Source organism: Phycodurus eques, chromosome 9, assembly GCF_024500275.1.
Source record: "Phycodurus eques isolate BA_2022a chromosome 9, UOR_Pequ_1.1, whole genome shotgun sequence".
Taxonomy (NCBI): Eukaryota; Metazoa; Chordata; class Actinopteri; order Syngnathiformes; family Syngnathidae; genus Phycodurus; species Phycodurus eques.
Genome location: NC_084533.1, coordinates 11360807 through 11385137, shown reverse-complemented (window position 1 = coordinate 11385137; position 24331 = coordinate 11360807). Strand labels below are relative to the sequence as shown.

General features: G+C 42.8%; 3 protein-coding genes across 4 annotated transcripts; 2 read left to right on the top strand and 1 right to left on the bottom strand.

Annotated features, from left to right (window-relative positions):
* Positions 1–858: 858 nt before the first annotated feature.
* nkap (NFKB activating protein) lies at positions 859–5830 on the top strand. Of its 2 annotated transcripts, XM_061686434.1 has the most exons (9): positions 859–1368; positions 3747–3827; positions 3935–3999; positions 4142–4162; positions 4672–4758; positions 4831–4870; positions 4939–5133; positions 5238–5387; positions 5505–5830. In XM_061686434.1, exons 1-9 carry the CDS (start codon positions 992–994, stop codon positions 5680–5682), a joined length of 1194 nt encoding a protein of 397 aa, XP_061542418.1. In that variant the 5' UTR covers positions 859–991; the 3' UTR covers positions 5683–5830. The 2 variants fall into 2 exon arrangements, with proteins under 2 accessions (XP_061542418.1, XP_061542420.1); XM_061686436.1 differs by lacking the exon at positions 4142–4162.
* A 2057-nt stretch (positions 5831–7887) lies between these two features.
* ndufa1 (NADH:ubiquinone oxidoreductase subunit A1) lies at positions 7888–8502 on the bottom strand. The gene is made up of 3 exons (XM_061685609.1): positions 8293–8502; positions 8091–8180; positions 7888–7960 (listed from the first exon to the last, which is right to left on the bottom strand). Exons 1-3 carry the CDS (start codon positions 8392–8394, stop codon positions 7940–7942), a joined length of 213 nt encoding a protein of 70 aa, XP_061541593.1. The 5' UTR covers positions 8395–8502; the 3' UTR covers positions 7888–7939.
* Positions 8503–8773: 271 nt separating this feature from the next.
* upf3b (UPF3B regulator of nonsense mediated mRNA decay) lies at positions 8774–23772 on the top strand. Its single transcript, XM_061685608.1, has 10 exons — positions 8774–9433; positions 12979–13085; positions 13771–13877; positions 13957–14055; positions 15016–15126; positions 18018–18061; positions 18126–18314; positions 20497–20648; positions 21425–21728; positions 23269–23772. Exons 1-10 carry the CDS (start codon positions 9323–9325, stop codon positions 23392–23394), a joined length of 1350 nt encoding a protein of 449 aa, XP_061541592.1. The 5' UTR covers positions 8774–9322; the 3' UTR covers positions 23395–23772.
* The last annotated feature ends 559 nt before the right edge of the window (positions 23773–24331 follow it).

The window sequence follows — 24331 nt, the reverse complement described above, 5'->3', positions numbered from 1 at the left end:
CAGTTACAGATATTACAATATACTGCTTTCCAAATATATTCATGTGTGTTTGAGAGTGGCAGGCAGGAAGAGCACGCAAGCTGTTCAAGTAAGATGCGAGGGCTGTGAACTGACAGGGGATTTGAACGACATCGTTCACTGAGTTGTTCATAAATTCAAAGAAAGGCAGCACCTCTGCATTCCTCAAGTGTGGATATGAACACCAGATAAGACTGTGCACTGAGCAGCCCAGCTAACCGACGTACACATGGCGGCCATGTTGGGGAGGGCGACGTTCCCATAGAAGGGAATTCATGGACATTGAAATGAAGTCCTACCATGGTCATTTCTTCACTAAGGTTCATGAGGTTTACTTTTTTTGTCAATGCCAAAGCGTACGCTATCAATTCACAACATTTAAAAAAGACCCCCAATAATATTTTCTTATTACTATTATTAATGTGAACGGTTACACCCAGGTCCCTTGTTGTAATTGTACGCAACTGTATCCAGCAGAATGCGCCGGCATCCTTGTTCTTTCGGTTATCTTGCCGTCCACACACATGGAATGCGCCGACGACTTTGACCTCCCTCGCTTAGTGTTGTCTTCGACACAGAGCTCAAAACGCGCGTCGTATCTACCTATACATATCTGTGCTCGGAGCACGCGCATTCTCAGAGCAGAGTTAGGTCGTCAGATTGAGTTTCCAAACACACACTACATTATGAGCAAAATTGACACATCCAATATGGCGGACGCACTGATCTATCACAGCCACTGGCCAATCCGCTCAAGGAGACATCGAGATACTTGTCTGCGGGCGGGTCCTTCGCTCGGTTTCCGGAAACGGAAATGTACACCAAAACAAGAAGAAGGAAACGGAAACACAGACAGACTTTCGGTTGTTGACCAATCGTATAGTAGTGTAGCAGAGGACTCTGCTTGTTGAGTCCTGAGCTATTTTGGGTCCGTCTTTACGCTAAATATTTCTGAGAGCAATTCGCTTGGATCATGCCACAGTTCAGCCGTCCGAGCTCTCGGAGTCCCCGACACGTTCGAAACCGCTCTCGCTCCCGCAGCCGAGAGAGAAGCATATCGCCGGACAGCTTCGGGCCCAGACTCCCGAGGCCCCGCGACAGGGAGCGCGAGCGAGAGGAACGAGAGCACCGACTCAGGGAAGCGAGGACCATCAAGCGGTTCCGAGTCGGCAGCCCCCACCGCAGTCGGTCCCGATCCCGAGAAAGGCATGCCGGTAGTGGTCAAAGTCACAGCCGCTGGTCCGAGCAGAGGGACGCTCCGTGGAGGCACGGCGGCTCCAGAGATGATTTTTACCATGACCAGCAGAGAGACGATGCTCACAGGCAGAGACAAGAAGAACTCATGGCAAGGTACACTTTGTTTCAATCCAATTCAACTCGTTTAGCACTTTCTATCAACACTACAGCACGACAGCTATACCAACGTCTACTTTGTATAATTCCAGCCAGCGGGTGGAGGTAATGAGTCAAGGGAATTGTTCGTCGTAAACAAACATCGAAGAAAACATAATGGAGGACTTCTTAAAAATATTTGTCTTGGTGTTAACTCCGTCATTTTGACACAAGGTCTCATTTCAAGATTATTTTCTCTTTCGAGTAATTTCAGTAGGATAATCAAATAAAACTAGGACAACTGTTTCATGTCATAATTAAGGGCTCGAAGTTTACTGATTTCGGATTGCCCGATTCATCTCGCAACTTTGCATACACATCCCTACCTTTTTAGGGCTCGAGACTGCGGCCAAAATGTTCTTTGCGCCAAAATATGTGACCCTTTTTTCAGTGTGTGCGTGTACAAATTTCATCTGGTCGCACTTGCGCGAGTGCATGTTTTAAAGGTTCTATATTTTGGTTATTTAGGCCTCCAGAGAGTGACAGTCCAACATGGACTTTATAAAAAAGTGTCAATTTCATTTAAAAAAAACAAAAAACACCACGGTTTTGTTATGTGAGTCCAGAAAATGCCCCTCTGAAAGCTACTTCTGTTTGACCCAGTTTTGTCTCCACTTTGTCCATTTTTGGCAAAGACCGCCCCTCTGATTGGCTGCCTCCGTGTAGAAGACCCAACCCTCGCTACTTGTGAGAGCACACGTTTATTATGTTGAGAGCGCTGGTTTGGCAGTTGAAACGATAGGCGGAGATCTTCGCTAGTGACGTCGATAACCTGGAGAAATTCGAATGACCTGATTTCAGGCATCTCGGCAGAAAACGTCTGGAATGCATGGATGATTTTAATTCCTATTTCGCATATTTACTGAGGCACCATTGACACAATATTACAACCCAAATACAAAAAAAAAAGTTGGTTTGGCAAAATTCGGGCCCTTTAATCTTTTGAGCATATACAAACAGTTCATCTGCTGGTCCCTTTTAATGTTACAGTTTATTCACTGCATATTACATAGAGTACACCAACTCCTCCAAACTGTTCCCACAAAGTGTCCAAAATATCTTTGTGTGCTGAAGCATTCAGAGTTCCTTTCACTTGAGCTCGGGGACTAATATTTTGGACATTTCCAACTTTTTAGAAATTAGGGTCACATTAAATCAAATCGAAATATGGTTCATTCAAAATGATATGTTAATCTTCAATACTTGATTGGGAATCCCTTTGCTTTAATCATTGCCTCAATGTGCTGTGGCATTGAGGCAGTCAGCCTGTGGCATTACCTGCGAGTCACGGAAGCCCAGATTTTCGTGATGCTTGCTGTCATTTCATTGTTTTGAGGTCTGGTGCCCCTCATTTTCCTCTTGATAATACCGCATAGATTCTCCATGGGGTTTAGATCCGGTGAATTGGCTGGCCAGTCAAGCACTGTGATGGCATGGGCATCAAACAGGGTTTTGTTGCTTCTGGCGGTATGGGCAGGGGTCAGGTCCTCCTGGAAGATGAAATCTGCATCTCCATACAGTGCCTCAGCAGACGGAATAATTAAGTCCTCTAAGTTCTGTTCTTCACCTGTCTTCCTCCAAACCCTTTGAGCTTGATTCCCGAATGAAAGGCACACTTTACTTTCATCGGAAAAGAAGACCTTGGACCACTGGCCAAAAGTCCGGTCCTTGTTCTCCTTGGCCCAGTTGAGACGCTTCCTACGTTGGCTGAGGCTCAGAAGCGGCTTGACCCGAGGAACCCGACAGTTGGAGTGCATCTCCCGGATCCGTCGGAATGTGGTGGTTTTTGAAGCTGTGATTCCCGTCTCATTCCACTCTTTCTGGATTTCTGCTACATTCTTCAATCTTCTCTGTTTAATATTCCGCTGAAGCCCACAGTCATCTCTCTGTCAAGTCTGCAGTCTTCCCCATATTGAACCCAACTGAAGCAATTTAATGACACCTGGGGAAACCTATGCAGGTGCTTTGAGTTTAGTAGATGATTAGTGTGTGACACGCAGTTTAAAACATTTATGGCCTGCAAAATTTGGGCTGATTTCTTCACGGTATTCTATTTTTTTGAATTCCTGATTTTGTGGTTTTTATGAGCTGTAAACCCAAATTATATAAAAATAATCAAATACTTGAAATTGTTTAAATTGTGGGCCCTGAATCTATAATCTATGAAAGTTTAACTTTTTGATTGGGTTTATGGAAATAAATAAACTTTTCCGTGATATTCTAATTTTTGGGAAAGGGTCTATATGTCCAGATCATTCTAAACTGAGGACCCCCTCTAGATCAATGTAAGATGGCAAACACAAGCAACTGGAGTGTGACGTGTTTGTTTGTTGCAGGCGGCTGAAGGAGCGAGAGAGAATCGGCGAGCAAGGTTGTCCCGAAGTGTGGGGATATTCGCCGAGGGTGAAAGAAGAAGAGTAAGTCAAAGAAGTGTCGCCCTCTAACCGAAATGTTTTATTTTATTTGGATAGCTACTGTAGTCAGTGACAGAAAGTTTAACTTTGGTTTTGTTTGTCTCCACTAGCTCTGATGAATTCACACCCGTCGAAGACGACGGGAAAAATGTCAGCTCGGCGTCAAACTCAGAAGGTAGATTACACGCATCCACAAACCTTTATTTAAAGTAAAAAACTAAGAAATCGCATGTACATAAGTATTCACAGCCTTTGCCGTGAAGCTCACACTGGAACTTGGGTGCGTCTTATTTCCACTGATCATTCTGTTTCCACAGCTTCATTGGAGTCCACCTGTGGTAAATTCAGTTGATTGTACATGATTTGAAAAGGCACACGCCTGTCTATACAAGGTGCCACAGATGACAGTGCACAAAATGAGGAAACAGTGAAGCTCTGTGACTACTTTGCACATGCACTGTAAAGCTGCGGCTTGGGGATCAAGTGCTCGCACGGCAAGTGAATATCGATGCTTTTAGCGTCTTCGGGGACTTGCCTGTGCTTCGCAATTCGGATTCAAGTAGCCACACCCTACATCTACCACTAGTTGTCATGGTAACGAAAGCTCTTCTCATGTTGCAACAACGTACGGGTTGAGAATTGGCTCATATGCATTTTTCCAAAACAGGACCACCCCCTCAAAACAGGCGGATTTCAGAGAGGCTTGAAAAAGACGGTGTTGTAATTCTGAATCCTTGGGTTATTTTGGATGAAAACATATCACAGACTGAGACACTTAGTAACTTTTTTTTAATTGTGATAAAAATGCATGTCTCCAATAAACAATATTGCTTCCATGTGTTTTTAGATGAAAAGAGGAAGAAAAAGAAGAAGAAATCCAAGAAGAAAAAGCACAAGAAGCAGTCAGACAGCGGCCTGGAGTCAGATGCAGATGGTATGTGACGTTTAAGTTCTTTATTTGACGTTTCTATTGCACACGTTTAACTCTTGTCACTTTTTTTTCCAGAGGATGGAGTAAAGAAGACAAAGAAAAAGAAGAGCAAGAAGTAAGTGTTATTGCGGCAGTTGTTTTCCTCCACAAAGGAAGACACTGAAACGCCACGTTTGCTCTCAGGTCCAAGAAGTCCAAGAAGAAGAAGGCGAGAAAGACCCGCAAGTCATCAAGTGACTCCAGCAGCGGAGAGTCTGAAGAAGAGGAGGAGGTGGACGCTGGCGAGGTGATGTGGGTTGAAAAAGGCTCCGCCGAAGATAACCTGGTGGGACCCGAAGCACCACTCACGCTCCTGTCTCAGGACGAGAGACCTTTAGAGTAAGTTTGTCATTTGAAAAAAGGTCCATTCAAGTTACATTAGAAAAGGGAGGCTATCGTCGTCTTCTGACATATTCAAGCTTTGTAATTTTTTTGTCCTGCAGTTTTGGTCACGCTCTGCTACCAGGTGAAGGTGCTGCCATGGCGGAGTACGTTAAAGCCGGAAAACGTATTCCAAGGAGAGGAGAAATTGGCCTGACGAGCAATGAGATCGCTGACTTTGAGAAGTCAGGCTATGTGATGAGCGGCAGCAGGTACTTTGTCGTCTTCATAAGGCTTAACGTTCCTATTCGAAGCTGTACACAAGCACTTTTCCTGGTACGACGAGCTCCTCTGATTGTACTCAATTGGTATGCATGTCGCCGTTGCAGACATCGCCGCATGGAGGCTGTGCGTCTGCGAAAGGAAAACCAGATCTACAGCGCGGACGAGAAGAGAGCGCTGGCCTCTTTCAATCAGGAGGAAAGACGGAAAAGGGAGAGCAAGATCCTGTCCAGCTTCAAAGAGATGGTCTACAGAAAGACCAAAGGGAAAGAGGACAAGCCATGATATAAACCGCTCCATTTTGAGGACGATGTTTGTAGGACATTGTGTAAATAGCACCCTTTTTTGTAAGATAGATCAATTATTTGCTTTCGTTAACGGTTTTTCATGTTGCAAATCTGTGTTAGTAAAATGGTTTTTCCAACTACCAGTACTGACATTTCCTTTATATTTATTGTTCATCATCCTTGATGCAGCAGATAATTTTGTAGTTCATCATAAGTTAGTCCTGTAGAGTACAAATAAATGTCTTATAAATTTGACCCCACAGAGAAGTGTTGTTACAACCCTGACAAATGTGAATGATTAAAAAAAAAATTGGCAATTATGTAAAATGAGGCTTCAAAATTGTGAAAAATGAAGCTTTTGTATCTGCTCTCAAATGCTTTGAGCGTGTCCGCTGAATGTGCTAAACATGTGACCTGCTCAACAGTCTAATATCACTACTATGACCTGAAAAACTGATGCCACTTTGTCAAGCAACACTCGGCCTGTACATCCCTACATATTTCAGCCACCAGACCCAGAATCCAATTCTGGGCCAGAAAACACTGCCCTATGTGAGAATCAACCTCGTTTCTCTTGTTCTGCAGCAAAACGGTAATTCTTTTCATGTAATTTAAATATTATTCTAGCATAAATGCAGCCACCATAATGTTAGTGACTTAAAAGCAGGCTATGCAGTGTTTTCTCCCGCCGCCTCGTGTGTCTGAACAAAGACAGGCCCCCAACTCACTCAACAAAAAAGTCATGATGTATTTTTTTGGAATATACAATCAATTAGAAATATAACAGAGGTAATCAACTTAGCCGCCGAACTGCTAAGAACGGTGATGTCAACGTTTGTATGTACGTTTGTGCCGGTGGTTTTCCAAGCCCAGCATGCAACATGCAGCCGTCCGCATATAGCGTACTGGACATACACCACCGTTTTGGATGTTTATCCTTGATTTGAACTTGAGAGCTCTCAATTTTCTTTGTTGTCTGCTTTTTTTTACAACTTCAAATTCAGATTTAAAGCAGGGCTATCAATTAATGTAGCAAGTACATTTTGTCATGTAATTTTGTCAGTATAGTCAGATCAAATGAGCAGCCATGGCATGAAGAAACAAAACACTTGTGAAGTGTTGTTTCTTTATACTTGCATGGATCGGGACAGTGCACATTGATGACTATTGCTCATACATAAACATGCTGCATTATAGCAAAACTGCTAATATGCATCTGGAATCCATATGTAAATAGAGTAAATGTTTTGTGTGGTTCGCTGAATGTCATCATTGCTGAGCAACAACATATGCTCTAATCTGTTCAGATAGCTGTATGATTGTTCATACAATTTTAAACTTGTAGTTGATAATCTTTAGTTATACTGCGCACTAAACTGTAGTTGTACACACACACACACACACAAAAATAAAGGTTCTACACGGTATCCAAATGTTTCTTTGGCTTGTATGCATAGGGGAACTACTTTCGTACTGTTTAGCATCCATTCTTTTTTAATTGTACCACAAATATTCTCAGTTAATGTATTTTTTTTTTTTTTACACTATAAATGTCATCCACTTTGTTTGAATTTAATTTTCAATAAACAATGAAAATCCATGACTGACTATCTCTGTGTGTTATATATATAGTCTTTTCTCTATTCTTTAAATGAATGTTGCACTGACTGGAAGCACATTAATTTCATTGTACCTGTGACAATGACTAATAAAGCTTCAATTCTTAATTAGAGGAGGACTTCTTTCCATTTTCAGTACCATACCCTCAAAATATAGTACATATAAAATATTTCCAACTCCATTATTCACAGAAAAAAACCCTCATCTGGTTACTGTTTTGTGCTTAGGCCAAAGCTTTGTCGAGTACAAAAGTATTGCTTTGGCGCCATCTTGATACCAAGGACCTATGTTGAAGTGAGTTGAGGACCTTTCATTAGTCATGCTTTGCCACCATCTTGTGGCACCTATAGGCAATTATAATCCTTTGGGGTGGGTGTGTCAATTACTTGCAGAGTTTTGCTATGTATATAAAGAAATGTGGCTTTTTGTCACAGATCTAGATTTCTGTGTTTTGTTCTAAATATTTACCTTGGATCAAACGACGAGAAGCACAGCATAATTCTACTACAGTGCTTAAGACATACAAAACAGCTAAACCCGAAGAGTCTGAAACATTTTAATTGACAACACGGGCACAAATGAATGTCGAATAGAACTGTTTTTTAATGTACAACAAATAACTTCCTTCTTCGTCATCAGTGGATGTTCTCGAGTCCCTGTAGAAGGAAATAAACAATCATTGTTAAGCAGTGTTTAGCAATAAAGTTATGATGCGATTATAGTGAGTTTGTATCGGTTAATAGCTGTCAATAAACAAGGTTGTGCATACGGCCGACAGACGTTCACCTTGGAGTCAAAGTAGCGTCCCGTTCCCGACACCCGCTTGTCTCTTTCCATCAGGTACCATTGCCAGGGAACCCTGGCGATTCTTTTTTCCTGCGTGGACGTGAAACCCACAGTAACAGTTTAGAACAACACATTTACACATTTCTTGTTACCACCGCTACATAAGGACCGAGCATCCTGCCCCCATCCACCACCACCTTACCTTTCCACCATTGGTGAATTTGTGGATCTGTGCGGTGGCAACGCCGGGAATGATCAGACACACCGCCATGATGCCAAGGCCGGGGAGAATTTCATACCACATGCTTGCAGCAAGCAGTCAACTGTCAGAAAAAAACAATGCTCTTGAATGCCCACCCGTTAAGGCTAACAAGATGGCGGTCCCACAGATATGTATTGGTAGATACGACACGCCCATTTTGATTTGAGCTCCGTGCCTACTGTGACGCTAAGGTAGGGGGGTCGAAGTCGACCCACGATACCGGTACATTGTGCTACATACGGTTGCGTAAAACGTCGTACAATTACGACAAGGGAACTGTGAGTCCATTTCACATGATAAGGTATATAAAATATGTTCTTTATGCCTTGAAAAATGTTTAGTTTTTGATAGCATACGCTTTGGCGTTGACAAAAAGTAATCCTAATGAAAATTTATAGAGGAAGAAGCAAGTTACAACTTTATTTCAGTCTCCATGCATTGCCTATGGGAACGTCAACCTCCCCAACATAGTCGCAATTTAGGCACGTCAGTTAGCCGGGCTGCTTAATTCCGCTGGCGAATCTACGCATTCATATCTATGACGCTTTCCTTCTTCTCCGGAAGTTGAAACAACGGTCTACTTTGAACTATTAAAAAAACAAAAACAATACCTAGTCGAAATCTGCGGTAAAAAAAAAAAATTAAATGTATGATTTATAGAGAACATATTATATTTTTTTACATTATTCAAAGTAACTACAACTCACATCTAAGCCCTAAAAGATAACGACACAAGGCCTTTGAAATCTGAAGCTGTTATTCGGAATGAACTAAATGAGGCGTTAAACCTGTGCCTTGCCCACAGCGCCCCCGTTTGTGGACTTTCAATACTGCGTCAGGGCGGACGTTAAAAGTTCCGCATGCGTGCTTCGTTGCTACCCAATTCGGTTCCCACCCACTTCGACGGAGTTTAAAAAAAGTAAACACGTCCGAGGAATGACACATAATTAAAAAGCAGCTCTTTAAAAATATGAAGGAAGACAAGGAAAATACCCGACCCAGGGAGAGGAGGGTGGAAATAATGTGCGAGGATTCGGATAGGACGGAGAAGTCGAAGGAAAAGAAAGAGACCATGACAAAGGTAAAACTCTCGAGCTGCTAAGCTAGGCTGGGCTAGGTGAGCTGGCAAGTACGTTTGGGATTGGTATAAGGAATCATATTTAATCCAGTCCATACATACACATAAAATTCTAATTCTATGTACACCAAGATACAAAAAAAGATATGTTATCTGTAAAATGGATTGGATTAAATATTATTCCTCATACCAATATGCCTATACATAAATCCATATACATCCAAACATCCATTTTCTTCCACTTCTCCGAGCGCGGGGGCAGCAGCTTTAGCAGAGAAGCCCAGACTTCCCTTTCCCCAGCCACTTCATCCAGGTCTTCCGGGTGGGGGGTCCCGAGCCGTTACCAGGCCAGCCGAGAGACTCCTCTTAAGCGTTTCCTTTGTCTCCTCCTTTTGGGACTTGCCCGGAAGACTTCACCAGGGAGGCATCCAGAAGACATCCTAATCTAATGCCCGAGCCACCTCATCTGGATCCTCTCAATGCGGAGGAGAAGCGGCTCGACTATGAGCGCCTCCCGGATGACCGAGCTTCTCACCCTATCTCTAAGGGAGAGCCTGGACACCCTGAGGAGGAAACTCATTTCGGCCACTTGTATCCGGGATGTTGTTCTTTCGGTCACAATCCATAGCTTGTGACCATAGGTGAGAGTAGGAACGTAGATCTACCGGTAAATTGAGAACGTCACCTTTCGGCTGAGCTCCTTCTTCACCACAAGGGACCGATACATAATCCGCATCACTGCAGACGCTGCACCGATTTGCTTGTTGATCTCCCGTTCCATTCTGCCCTTATTCACGAACAAGACCCCAAGATACTTGAACTCCTCGACTTGGGGCAGGATCTTCTTCCCAACCTGGAGAGGGCACTCCGCCCTTTTCCGGCTGAGGACCATGGTCTCAGATTTGGAGGTGCTGATTTTCATCGTCGCTGCTTCACACTTGGCTACGAACCACTCCAGTGAGAGTTAGTAAGAGTCATGCCTTGATGAAGCCAACAGAACCACATCATCTCCAAAAAGCAGAGATGCAATACTGAGGTCACCAAACTGGACCCCCTCTACACCTCGGCTGCACCTAGAAATTCTGTCTATGTATGTATGTATGTATGTATGTATATATGTATGTATGTATATATATGTGTATGTATGTGTGTATATATATATATGTATGTGTGTATATATAAGTATGTATATATATATATATATGTATGTATGTATATATATATATGTATGTATGTGTGTATATATATGTATGTGTGTATATATATGTATGTATATATATATATATATGTATGTATGTATATATATATATATATGTATGTATGTGTACACACACACACACCGTATTGCCACGACTATAAGGCGCACCGTATTAAAAGGCGCAGTCTCCGTTACGGGTCTATTTCTGTATTTAACACTTACATAAGGCGCACCGTATTATTGGGCGCAGGCATGGTGAAACATACGCTATCTTAAAACATACGGTAGCATGCATGCACGCTAAAACATACACTAGCTTTAAAAAGCCAGCGGGAGGAAAACTGAGTTGGGTTGTACTTTATTGAAGTATTTAACAATCTTCTCACGTTATTTTTTTGATCAGTTCTCACCCATGAATCCATCAAAGTCCGCATCGTCTGTATCCGAAATGAACTGCTGGGAAAGTTCTCCATCAAACATGCCGGGTTCTCCCTCGTCATTGTCGGAGTCAGTCTCTTTGCCGGGGGGCTGTTCAGCAATGATGCCGGCTTTCGCGGAAGCTCGTACAACAGTCAAAGCAGATACCTTAGCCCAGGCATCCACAATCCATTTACCTATGGTGGTGTAACTCGCCCGGCGATAGATGGATAGATGGTGCCGTTTCATAAAACGAAACCACCAAGACGGACCTCCTTGAAAATGTTTCGATTTTAATTTCTTCTGCAAGCGTTATTGCCCTCAGTCGAATGTTGACTGTAGAGACGCTTCTCCGGCTGTTCTTTGACCATTAATCATTGCTCGAGTTGGTCTTCCAACTCGGGGCACCCCGCCTTGTTTTTGCGGAAACTCAGCTTCGTCTACTTGACTTGGCGAAGCTCGTTTTCCTGCTTCCTCCACTTGCGAACCATGGATCCTAAAGTATTTTAATGGCAAGGTCAATTCCTTTGTTTTTGTTGTATACTGAAGAAACTGCATTTGCTGTTAAGCAAACATGAAGACCAGAGAGCTGTTTATGGGATAAAAGCAAACAATTTTGAAGCTGACAGAAGAGGGAAAATCGATCAGAGCTATTGCACAAACATTGGGCATAGCCAATACAACAATTTGGAATGTCCTGAAAAAAGAAATAAACTATTAGTGTACTGACCTACAGACATCAAATGGGTCGGCCAAGGGTATCAACAGCAGTTGATGACAGAAACATTGTGAGAGCTGTGAAGAAACACTGAAGGACAACATTCAGTGACATCACTGCCAACCTCCACAGGGCATGGGTGAAGGTATCACAATCCACTATTCTAAGAAGACTTTAAAAGAAGAAACATCCATACCACAAGATGCAAACCAAAAAAAAAAAAAAAAAAGTTGGCTCACTGTAACTATGTAACTCTCAATGTAACTATTTCCATGGATATTTTTAAGGTAGAGTATTTCCACGACCATAAGGCGCACCGCATTGAAAGGCGCAGTCTCAGTTACGGGGTCTATTTCTGTATTTAACACACACATAAGGCGCACCGTATTATTGGGCGCAGGAATAGTAAAACATACGCTAGCTTAAAACATACGGTACCATGCATGCACGCTAAAACAATGTTTTTAAAAAAGCAGTGGTAGCAAAACTGAGTTTGTTTGTACTTTATTGAAGTATTTAACAATGTACTCACATTATTTTTTGATCAACCCTCATCCATAAATCCATCAAAGTCCTCATCTTCTGTATCCGAAATGAACAGCTGGGCAAGTTCTCAATCAAACACGCCAGGTTCCCTCTCGTCATTGTCTGAGTCAGTCTCGTTGCCGTGCGGCTCCTCAGAACTGATGCCGGCTTTTACGAAAGCTCGAATAACAGTGCAAGCAGACACGTTAGCCCAAGCATCCAGAATCGGATCGGAGAATTATGAAAGCCGATCAGCCAATTAGCAAAATATCGGCCGCTACCCATCAGCCCGATAAAATCGGTGTAAAGTCTAGTATATATGCATATTTATGGATTGGGGGGGGCTGTGGTAAGTAGGTAGGTAGAGCGGGTCGAAGGGTCATTGGTTCGAATCCCAGCACTGACTGTCCGCATGTCGAAGTGTCCTTCGGCAAGACACTGAACCCAGTTTTCTCCCTGTGGGCCTGGCAGTGCCTTGCATGGCAGCAGCTGCCCATTGGTGTATGAATGTGTGTGTGAGTGGGTGAATGTGAGGCGTTGTTAAGCGCTTTGGGCACTGTGATGGTGTAGATAAAGCACTACTATAAGTGCAGTCCATTTACCACGTGGTTATTAAAATAAAATTGTAAGTAGCCACCCTATTTGTTCCCTTTGCTGTGTACTAATGGAGGAATAACACTCCAATTGTAGATTGTGATCAGAAGGCTGCCACCAAGTCTTACTAAGGAGGAGCTGGAGGAGCAACTGCAGCCTCTTCCCGAAGTGGACTACCTCGAGTTCTTCTCCAATGACACCAGGTGAGCTTGCGATATCATAAAAAATATTGACTTTTGAATTGTTTGTATACAAATAGCTGGGTCTCTGAGTGCCTGCCCTTCTATCAAATGTGACAAATTAAACTACCAACTATCTATAAGTAAATCTTTTTTGTGCTGCGTATTTCCAAACGTGTCTTTGAGCGAGAATAATTTATATAACATCGCTGGCGGTCACACAACAATTTTATATGCCTATGACTCATTCATCTTTGACCCATTTTTATACAGTACAATATTTTAGAGTGCTATTTTTCTTATTAAAAACAAATTACATACTCATTTTAACTTTTTTTTTTATACCTCATCTAAAAATGACCAACTTTTATATTCTGGGCACTTGCATTTTTCCTCCCACGATGGGCTAGCAATTGGCGCTAGCATTGCCGCAACCCGTGAGCTCCATCCCTGGTCGTCATGGTACAAAGCCATACTCAGCATTTCCTCTGCAGTGGGGGTGGGGTGGCAGGATAAAAGAGTCTCATTTGCAATGCAAGCGTCAGGACTGCCCCCTCAAAACAAGATGATTTCATTTTGTCTCCAAAAAGAGGCTGAAAGTGTGCTGTAATATTTTATCCTTGGGGTATTTTGGCAAAATGGAAACCGGGAACTCTTTCAAACTGTGGGCAAAAAAGCATAATATGTCTCCTTTAATTACTTCTCTCAGCCTCTATCCTCACCTCTTTGCGAGGGCCTACATCAACTTCAAGAACCAAGAGGATATTGTACTGTTCAGGGATCGCTTCGACGGCTATGTGTTCATTGACAACAGAGGTAATAAATATATCCTGATATTTACAATTAAAGAGAACGTCCACTCAATGGTTTGGTTGTATACGTTTGTTTCCAAAAGGACAGGAGTACCCTGCCATTGTGGAGTTTGCACCTTTTCAAAAGACATCCAAGAAAAGAAGCAAGAAAAAGGATACCAAGTGTGGCACCATTAGTGACGGTGTGTGTTTTTTTTTTATGATGAAATGGCTTCTATTTCTTACATTATACACTTTCCTTTTACACTGTACGAATGTTTATTATTTGTAACATTCCTTAACACACAGAACTACAAAATGACATATTTTCAGCAAACAGTGCTATATTTTGGGGATCTAAACTAAAAGATTTGATGGCCATCCTCTGGTTCTTTAACACTCATGTTAATTATCTTTGGTACACCAAAAACATCCAACATAAATTTTCAAATGGCTACCACTTATCCTATTCAGGGTCATGGAGAGCTGGAGTCTATCCTAGCAGACTTTGGGCGAAAGGTACACTACACCCTGGACTGGTCGTCAGTCAGCTGCAGGGCACATACAGACAAACAACCATCCACCCTCACAGTCACACCAAAACAGAGTAGGAACTGAACCCATGATGCTTACATCAAAGTCAGCCGACTGTACCAATACACCATCAGTGACGCACCAAAAACATTTGTGGGTCATTGTGACTCGCCGGACGTTTAGTCATCCCATCCATTTTCCATACTGCTTATCCTCACTAGGGTCGCAGGCATGCTGGAGCCTATCCCAGCTGACTCTAGGCGATATGCGGGGTACACCCTGAACTGGTCGCCAGCCAATCGAAGGGCACATATAAACAAACAACCATTCGCAGTCACCACACCTACAGGCAATTTAGAGTCTTCAGTCAACCTAATATCCATGTTTTCGGGATATGGGAGGAAACCGGCGTACCCGTAGAAAACCCACGCAGGCACAGGAAGAACATGCAAACTCCACACAGGTGAGGCCGGATTTGAACATGGGTCCACAGAACTGTGAGGCAGTGCTAACTAGTCGTCCACCGTGACTGCTGTTTAGTCATCTCCCGCCTCAAAAGAAAGAAAATAACATTCTATTCTTAACGTTTGACAATATTATGTATTGTTTATGTGTACATGTGTTTCTAGATCCTGATTACAAAAAGTTTTTGGAGTATTACACTGGAGACAATGAGAAGTTCACATCCACACCTGAGACTCTGCTGGAAGAGATTGAAGCCAGGTCGAAGGAGCTAGTCGGTAAGTAAATGTTAATGTCAGGCTGGGCGATTAATTGATTTTATTGATTAATTTGAGTTTATTTGTCAGGATGATATTTTTGCTGACGTGCACCGGTTCCACTAACATCATCGCTGTAAACAGAGGAGCTAGTTTACAAAAGCAGAGTCAGTGTTGCCAAGTTGGAGATTTTTTTTGCTATCTTTAGTGACTTTTTTGATCACTCTAGTGACTACTAGGGGTGGGCAATATATATCGCCTTCGAAATAATCGTGAACGTTGCTTTAACAATGTGCAATTTTACATTATCGAGTATTCATACTGTCTCGATAAGAAAACAGCTGAAGGGGTGCCTGGATGGCATAGGAGGAAGAGAGATAGTACGAAGCGCATGAAAGTCCTCATTCGCCAAATGAGCAGACATGATTCAGTAATGTGACTCAGTGGCAAGCAAATCAAACGAAAGTTACGTATGTAACTAAGGTTCTTTGAAAATCCAGAATCACCGCCAGAAGGCGGTGCTGAAAGCACTGAATATTCCCTTTGCACACATGCAGTTCGAGTATGCATACCAAAAAAGTCACGTGATGTGACCGTGGTCATAGAGTGACACTGGCACAGGCACGAAGGGCTGACCGACAGTGCATGCAGCTCACCGACATGTTTTGCTGAGGCAATGACGAGCAGGAACGCAGCCGTGCAAAACACCCACTACATCTCTGCACCTGCCAGGGGCTCAAAGGGAGGCTAGCGCAGGCCTTCCAGCACCAAATGCTGGGGCTTGCGGAGACTTCGCAGCGTGAGGCCTCAGAGCCCCTTTGAGAAAAGACTGCACCTGGCCGTGGCTCCCCACTGTGCTATTGTCTACCTCAGCATGTCGGGCCGAAATCACAGCCACATACACCTTTAGAGTAGACCGAGACCGACCCTTGTCCAGGAGGGACTGCAGGAACTCCAGAACCAAGGGAACTGAGCAAAGGACCGGGTCCACCCCGCGATTCCCACACCACCCCGCAAAGAGTCTCCACCAATTGGCGTACAGTAGCTGAGTGGATGGAGCCCTGGCGTTTAAAACGGTCCACCGGAGAGGCGCCGCACAGCAGCGAGTTGGGCCTTTTAGCGGCCAAACCCACAACCGGAGGCAGCGAGGATCGTGATGCCAAAGCTGACCCTCTTGTTGAGACAACGGTTCACTCCTGACGGGGAGACACCAAGGCTCGCCGAAGCAGAGTCTGCGCAACTGGGGGAACCATGTCTGTGCCGCCCAAAGGGGGCCACCAGCAACAGCGTGTGACGCTCCTGAAGACCCATCTGAAGTGTCAGCCAAACCAGAGACAGCGGAGGAAAGGCATAAAGCAGGCAGCTCGGCCGAGGTTGGGCCAGCACATCCTGGCCTAGAGGGCTGCTGGCTTCCTTCAGGGAAAACCAGAGGGTCATCGACTCTGAGGCAAAGAGGTCGACCCCTGCCCTGCCGAAAAGGCCCCAAATCCTTTTGAATAACATCTACAAAGAAAACTGTGCACTGTCAAAGTCATCACTACTGCTAGTGAGGCTAATGGAGGAGCTAGCTAGCACAGCCCGACAGCCGCACTGTAAATCAATATTTCACTAACCCGTCATCAATCACCCACTGCTGTATTTATTTAAAGACTATCACCAATACCAGCTGCTAAACCTGTCACTGGGAATAAAAACAACTTCAGCGGTCATGACGTCACATCGTCGTCGTCATAGCTAACTAGTAACTGAATCGGAATAAATTTCTAAAGTAACCCTTCCAACCCTGAGTATGAGGAATGCGTAAAACTTTGATTCCACGAGCATGACTACTGCTAAAGAAAAGATAAATCTGCACAACACACACAGAAAACCCTTGCTGAGTCATTTAGCAAACACATCATATGACACAGCAAATATTAATTGGCAAAACATAAAGGATGCCATCAACTACATTTCTTTCTGCTGTGTTCTAGATACATTTGTATGCCATTTTGTGCTGTAGTGACAAACAAAAATCTATTTGGTTTAAAATAATTGGTTAGGTTTACATTTTGATGTCATTGTTTTTGTTTTGTTACAAAAGCTTAACTAAAATACTAATGAGCAAATCTGACTTGGCATATTTGCCTGTATACAACCTGGACATAACTTGAAGTTATTCATTGTTAAATATTGCCAATATTGCACAATATTCTTGTGCAATGTTTTGCAGTAGATGTATGAAGCACTTTACAAACTAAACGAGCTGTTCTGAAACGCTGTGTCTCTCGATAAATGTCCTGGGAAGTAAGTAGGTTCACACAGATTTGTATTTATTTATTATTTTTTTTATCGCGTCAAATTACCGTTATCGTAAAATTAAAAAAAGTTGTTTTTTTTGCCTATATTTCCCCGCCCTTAGTGACTACTTTTCAAAAAATGCGATTCATGGTAGACATCCTTTTGACATTTTTCCTTATGACAAGAAAGGAGCCCAATGGAAGGTCATCACAGTCAATCACGCTTAACATTGACAAAAACATGTTGCCCATTTTTATGTTGAAAAAGCAGTGATTTTTTTTTTTTTTATGTTTCCAAAAGGAGGCACTTGTTTTCACATTATCTGTACATTAAAAAAAAAAATCTATTATTTCTGTAGAAGTTGATGCAAGTTAATGCTGGGGCGGCACTGTTTCAAAGCTTGTTTGGTATCACGACTATGAGGAATGAAGCAAATCCCACAAGGGGGAAAATTGAAAAGTAAAACTTGCTTTGAAAAATTGTATTGTTTTCTATTAGCAAAGGGGAAAGAAATCGATTAACATTTTTGTGACAAAGTAAATAAGTTTAGGCCATATCACCCAACCTTACATGAAAGCAGTTGATACTCTTTTTCTTATTTCTACTAAATCCAACCTTTATTTTTCTTAAAGCTAAAAAAACAACTCCTCTGCTGGATTTTCTGAAGAATAAACAGGTAAGTCAGGCACACTAGTGAGCTGAATTGAATGACAGGAGATCGACTCATGTTCTCTCCTTAGAGAATCAGAGAGGAGAAGAAAGAGGAGAGAAGGCGGCGGGAGCTGGAACGAAAGCGCCTTCGTGACGAGGAACGCCGCAAGTGGCGCGAGGAGGAGCGACGTAAGCGCAAAGGAGCTGAGAAGATGAGGAAACTGGACAAAATGCCAGAGAATGAGAAGGACCAAATCAAAGATGAGCCAAAAATAAAAGTAAATAGCGGATGTGGCAAAAGTATTCACTCTCTATACTTATGTAGAAGTACAAATACTGGTGTAAAGAAAGAAGAAAGTAGAAGTACTGATTCAATTCCTGTACTTTAAGTAAAAGTGAAAAAGTACAGATGCAGAAATGTACTTAATTCCAAAAGTAAACATTTATGCACTTTCAATTATAATACCGGTTTTGTTCTCCCCGTGCCTGCTTGGTTTTCTCCGGGCACTCCGGTTTCCTCCCACATCCCAAAAAACATGCATGGTAGGTTAATTGAAGTCTCTAAATTGCCTCTAGGTGTGAATGTGAGTGTGAATGGTTGTTTGTTTATGTGTGCCCTGCGATTGGCTGGCAACCAGCTCAGGGTGTACCCCGCCTCCTGCCCGGACATAGATGGGATAGGCTCCAGCACTCCCGTGACCCTTGTGAGGATAAGGGGCTCAGAAAATGTATGGATGGATGGGTGCATTTTAATTGTTAGAAGCTTGTGGTTTTGAACCTGGCACAACATGCAACACATTTGACACAAATCATTCTCGTAGCCAACAGTTGCGCTTCTTCCTTGAAAATCGCACCATGTCGTTGTCTGGTTTGACTTAAAAAATAATAGTCGATTTTATGAAAATAACAGTGGGGTTTGCCGTTATTCAGTTGCAGTGAGTTGATAATGTCAATCACCTGATGTGCAGGTGTGAGTCACCGACTGTAATTTGGTCGCAATTTTTTTTTTTTTCTTTCGGGTGTGTCGCTCGGTGTGCAGCAGGCCTAACTGACTCCAGATCTTGACATCAGCCACTAAGAATAAAAATAAATATAGTGCAATATAGACATAAAGTGAAAACACAATTAGAAACCACTAAAACGGGAAATAAACAAGTTTATTGCTCATTAACTTGAACTAAGAGGTAGGACTACACCTCATTGAAGAAGAGCCTTATCTCATAATAACACGGGAAAATTCAGATTCGGGTGTTTTTTCTTTTCTCTTCCTTTTCTAATTAAGTGGTTGATTTTGGCACAGCAAACCGACTCAGAAAAAAAAAATCTCAGGAAGTGTGATATCACATTGTCATTTAAAAGATTAATTGCTCTGTTGGCCAATTTGCTGCACATTTCTTAAGATAATTTTGATAAGTTTTTGATTGATATTTATCCTATGTTCTTTATTGATGGCATACGCTTTGGCGTTGACAAAAGAGTAACCCTCATGAAAATCGGTTGAGAAATGAGCAAGGTACAATGTTCATGCATTGCCTTCCATGGGAACATCGCCCCTGCCAATATGGCTGCTATGTATGCGTGTCGATTAGCCGTGCTGCTACAGTGCGCTGGTGTATCTTGTGTTCATATCTGTCTATGTGGACAGCTATTTTGATGTTATTACACCAACAGTCACCGTTTGTTGCCTTAATTAAAGAGACGCCGCAATTCAATAAATGACATGCATACTGTAAATAGTAATTTTGATGAAAATAGTAATTTCTGGACTTTTTTTTTTCAATCACAAACACTATTAGGAGACAACTAGTTTTCATCTGGCAGCATGGTGGACGACTGGTTAGAGCGTCTGCCTCACATTTCTGAGGACCAGGGTTCAATCCCGGCCCCGCCTGTGTGGAGTTTGCATGTTCTCCCCGCGCCTGCGTGGATTTTCTCCGGGCTCTCCGGTTTCCTCCCACATCCCAAAAACATGCATGGTAGGTTAATTGAAGACTCTAACTTGCCCGTAGGTGTGAATGTGAGTGCGAATGGTTGTTTGTTTATGTGTGCCCTGCGATTGGCTAGCAACCAGTTCCAGTGTACCCCGCCTCCTGCTGATAGGCTCCAGCACTTCCGCGACCCTTGTGAGGATAAGCGGCTCAGAAAATGGATGGTTAGATAGTTTTCATCTTACAGTAGTGTGTTATCGTCACGTAGCACGAATAGAAGCACAACTTGGGTCCTTGCGTACGTCCATACAAAGCGCATTCGCAAACTGAAAATAATATGTAACTAGAGGTAAATCTTCTACAAACATTTTGGATGTCATCCGAATTGTTCGTAAACCGCATTGTTCGTAACCCGAGGTTCCACTGTATGTGTAAGTTGAGATACATCCGAACAAATTAAACTTGTAACTCTGTTTAAAATCCCTTCACACACGTTGCAAAATGACATCATATTTATTTGTCCATCATGTAGCTGCTGAAGAAGCCAGACAGAGGAGAAGATCCTGACTGTGACAAAATTAAGGAGAAGTTAAAAAAAACTGAGAGGCCTGGCAAAGAGGAAACCAGAATCTCTGAGCACAAGAGACGACAAAACAATGACAACAAGGAGGAGCGTGCAAAGAAGTATGTCATAATTGACTCACATTATTTTATATCAATAATGTATTTTATACACCAACACATTTTATTATACCTACACCTTGTTTTGCGTCAAATTTCTTTCATTGGATTTTTTTGTGTGTGGTTGCATGTTTTGTGTACAGTGGACCCCCGCATACTTGGGACCTGCGGATTCACCTATTCGCAGATTTTGTTTCTAATTACAGGGGGGGGGGGGCTGTTTTTTCTTCTTTCAGTTTTTTTAAAGGGGCGGGGTAATTTGTTTTCTATTCTTTAAATTCATTTTTTCTTTTTTGGGTGGTAACCCATCCCAAAAACGCTTATTGGCCATTTATTCTTGCTTTGTCAAGAATATTTGGGGTTTTGGCAATTATAATGGGCAATAATTCACTATTCACGGTTCACCCGGTACGGTCCCGATCTTCCGCAAATAGCGGGTGTCACTGTATACACTCATCATATTTTACTTCATCTACACCATGTTATTCTCATGAATTAAATTTTTTTTAAATAAAATTTCCTAAGTATATACACTGCAACATTTTACCTTGTTTTGTCAATTTTATCTTTAATTTAATGTAATTTATTTTGTCCACACTAAAACATTTTACTTTTCCTTCACCTAGTTTTGTGTCAAATTTTTCATTGAATTGCATTTACTCTAATTCTACACACACAACATAATTTTACTTTACCTTCACATTTTTTTTATTTTATTTCACACACTCCAACTTAACCCTTGTTTTAGTGAATTAAAAAAAATGTATTTACTCCTACAGACCGGACGAGGAAGGCTGCAAGGAGTTCAGGGAGCATGACGCCAAGCGCGAGCTGGAGAAGGAGCATCAACAGAGAGAGAAAGAACGCATGAGGCGGCAGGAGCGACGCAGGAGGAGGGAGAGGCACGAAGGCGAGAACATCGGTAGGAAGTGGGCGGAGGAGGAGGGGCCGGCGAAGAAGGAGAGGGAGCGGCCACCGGACAAGAAACGGGCTGACAACGCGTCAGAATCTGACAAGATGGAGAAGACGCCCAAAGACAACAAGAAGGACGACAGTGCCAAACGAGAACGGCTACGGAATAAAGTAATCCATCACTATCTAGTTGGCTATCTATTAACCATCTATAAAGCTTTACCTCCATACATATTACAGATACATTTATCCATCCATCCATTTTCTGAGCCCCTTCTCCTCACTAGGGTCGCGGGCGTGCTGGAGCCTATCCCAGCTAACATCGGGCAGGAGGCGGGGTACACCCTGAACTGGTTGCCAGCCAATCGCAGGGCACATACAAACAAACAACCATTCGCACTCACATTCACACCTACGGGCAATTTAGAGTTGTCAGTTAACGTGCATGTTTTTGGGATGTGGGAGGAAACCGGAGTGCCCGGAGAAAACCCACGCAGACACGGGGAGAAGATGCAAACTCAACACAGGCGGGGAACCCCGGTCCTCAGAACTGTGAGGCAGACGCTCTAACCAGTCGTCCACCGTGCCGCCACAGATACATTTATTAATTATTAAATTCAATCAAATATATTGTTATTTGATAATATTTTATTTAGAGCCACCTTTATGGGCACTAAAATCCAAACTTTCCTCCATTTTATATATTAGTTTAATATATTTGTTTGTGGCTGCACGGTGGCCGACTGATTAGAGCGTCAGTCTCACAGTTCTGAGGACCTGGGTTCAATCCCCGGCCCCGCCTGTGTGGAGTTTGCATGTTCTCCCCGTGCCTGCGTGGGTTTTCTCCGGGCACTCCGGTTTCCTCCCACATCCCAAAAACATGCATGAATTGGAGACTCTAAATTGCCCGTAGGCATGACTGTGAGTGCGAATGGTTGTTTGTTCCTATGTGCCCTGCGATTGGCTGGCAACCAGTTCAGGGTGTACCCCGCCTCCTGCCCGGTGACAGCTGGGATAGGCTCCAGCACCCCCGCGACCCTAGTGAGGAGAAGCGGCTCAGAAAATGGATGGATGGAGCCTATCCCGGCTATCTTCGGAGGGAGGCGGGGTACATCTTGAACTGGTTGCCAGCCAATCGCAGGGCACATGGAAACAAACAACCATTTGCACTCACATTCACACCTACCTGCAATTTTGAGTCTTCAATCAACCTACCACGCATGTTTTTGGGATGTGGGAGGAAACTGGAGTGCCCGGAGAAAACCCATGCAGGCAGGGGGACAACATGCAAACTCCACACAGGCGGGGCCGGGATTTGAACCCCTGTCCTCAGAACTGTGAGGCAGATGTGCTAACCAGTCGTCAATTGCCGGTAGGTGTGAATGGTTGTTTGTTTATATGTGCCCTACAATTGGCTGGCGACCGATTCGGGGTGTACCCCGCCTTCCGCCCGAAGATAGCTGGGATAGGTTCCAGCAACCCGTGACCCTAGTGAAGATAAGCGGTAAAGAAAATGGATGAAATATTTTTTTTTTTTTTACAAATTATACAATTTCAAAAATTCTGAATCTTGAATTACTATTAGTAACAATCTACGCATTGATGATGCAATCAATGGGTAAAGTAGGAATATCTATCTATCAATCTGTATTTATTTTTTTATTTTTTTTTAAACTTTCACACAATATATATGATTCTTTTTTGGTATTAGGATCGTCCTGCTATCCAGCTGTACCAGCCTGGAGCAAGAAGCCGCAATCGCCCAGCAGGAGGAGGAGGTGACGATACCAGCTCGATGGACAGGAAGCCAGAAACCGAAACAAAGAAAAATGGCTGACAAGGGTGACGATTGAGCAGATTTCTGCTGAGGGCTTCTTTTTAGTTTGGTGGAGGAGAATGCAGCCAGCCAAACTTGGAGTAGCTTGTCCGCCTCAAGGCCTGCTCTCCCATGTTTTAGGCCCACTTGTGTTTCACGGTTGAGCCTGGCAGTGCCTCAAAGTAACCGTCTTTAGTTTCACTCCTCAGGAAAGGTAAGAGTTTGGTTATAAGGCACAGAAAAACCCAAAGTGACCTTACTTTTTGTCACTATTGGTGCAAACATTCAATTTTTACTTTTACTCACACAAATCTTCCATCTAAACAGCATTGACAAGCTTATAAAATGCATTCATGGATGTGGAATAAACATGGCTCTTGTTACAATTTGTAGCAGTCTAAATGTATATGCATTTGTCTCAACCACACGGTGTGCACTTGAATCACCTTTGTGAATATAGTGCATGACGTTTTTCACATATTGTGTTACAACCTTATTCCAAAGTGGATTGCAGTTAACCTCTGTGCATTCGTAATTCTGAATTTGCAAATTCGCCCATTCAGAATTTTTTTGGTTTGTGAACCTTCAGTGCCATGAAAAAGTATTGGCCCCCTTCTCAAATTCTTATATTTTTGCATACAGTAGTTTCCCCACTTTAATGTTTCAGATCATCAAACAAATGTAAATATCAGACAACTATAACCCAAGTAAACTTAAAATGCTGTTTTAAAATGGAGATTTAAATTATTAAGGGAAAAAAACTAAACTATTAAACGTTACCTGGCCTTATTAAAAAGAGGAATGCCCCCCTAAACATAAAAGATTGGGCCATCCTCAGCAGCAACAACTGAAATCAAGCGTTTTATATAACTGCCAATGAGTCTTTCACATCTCTGTGGAGATAATTTGTCCCACTCTTCCTTGCAGAATTGTTTGACTTCAGCAAAAATGGAGGGTT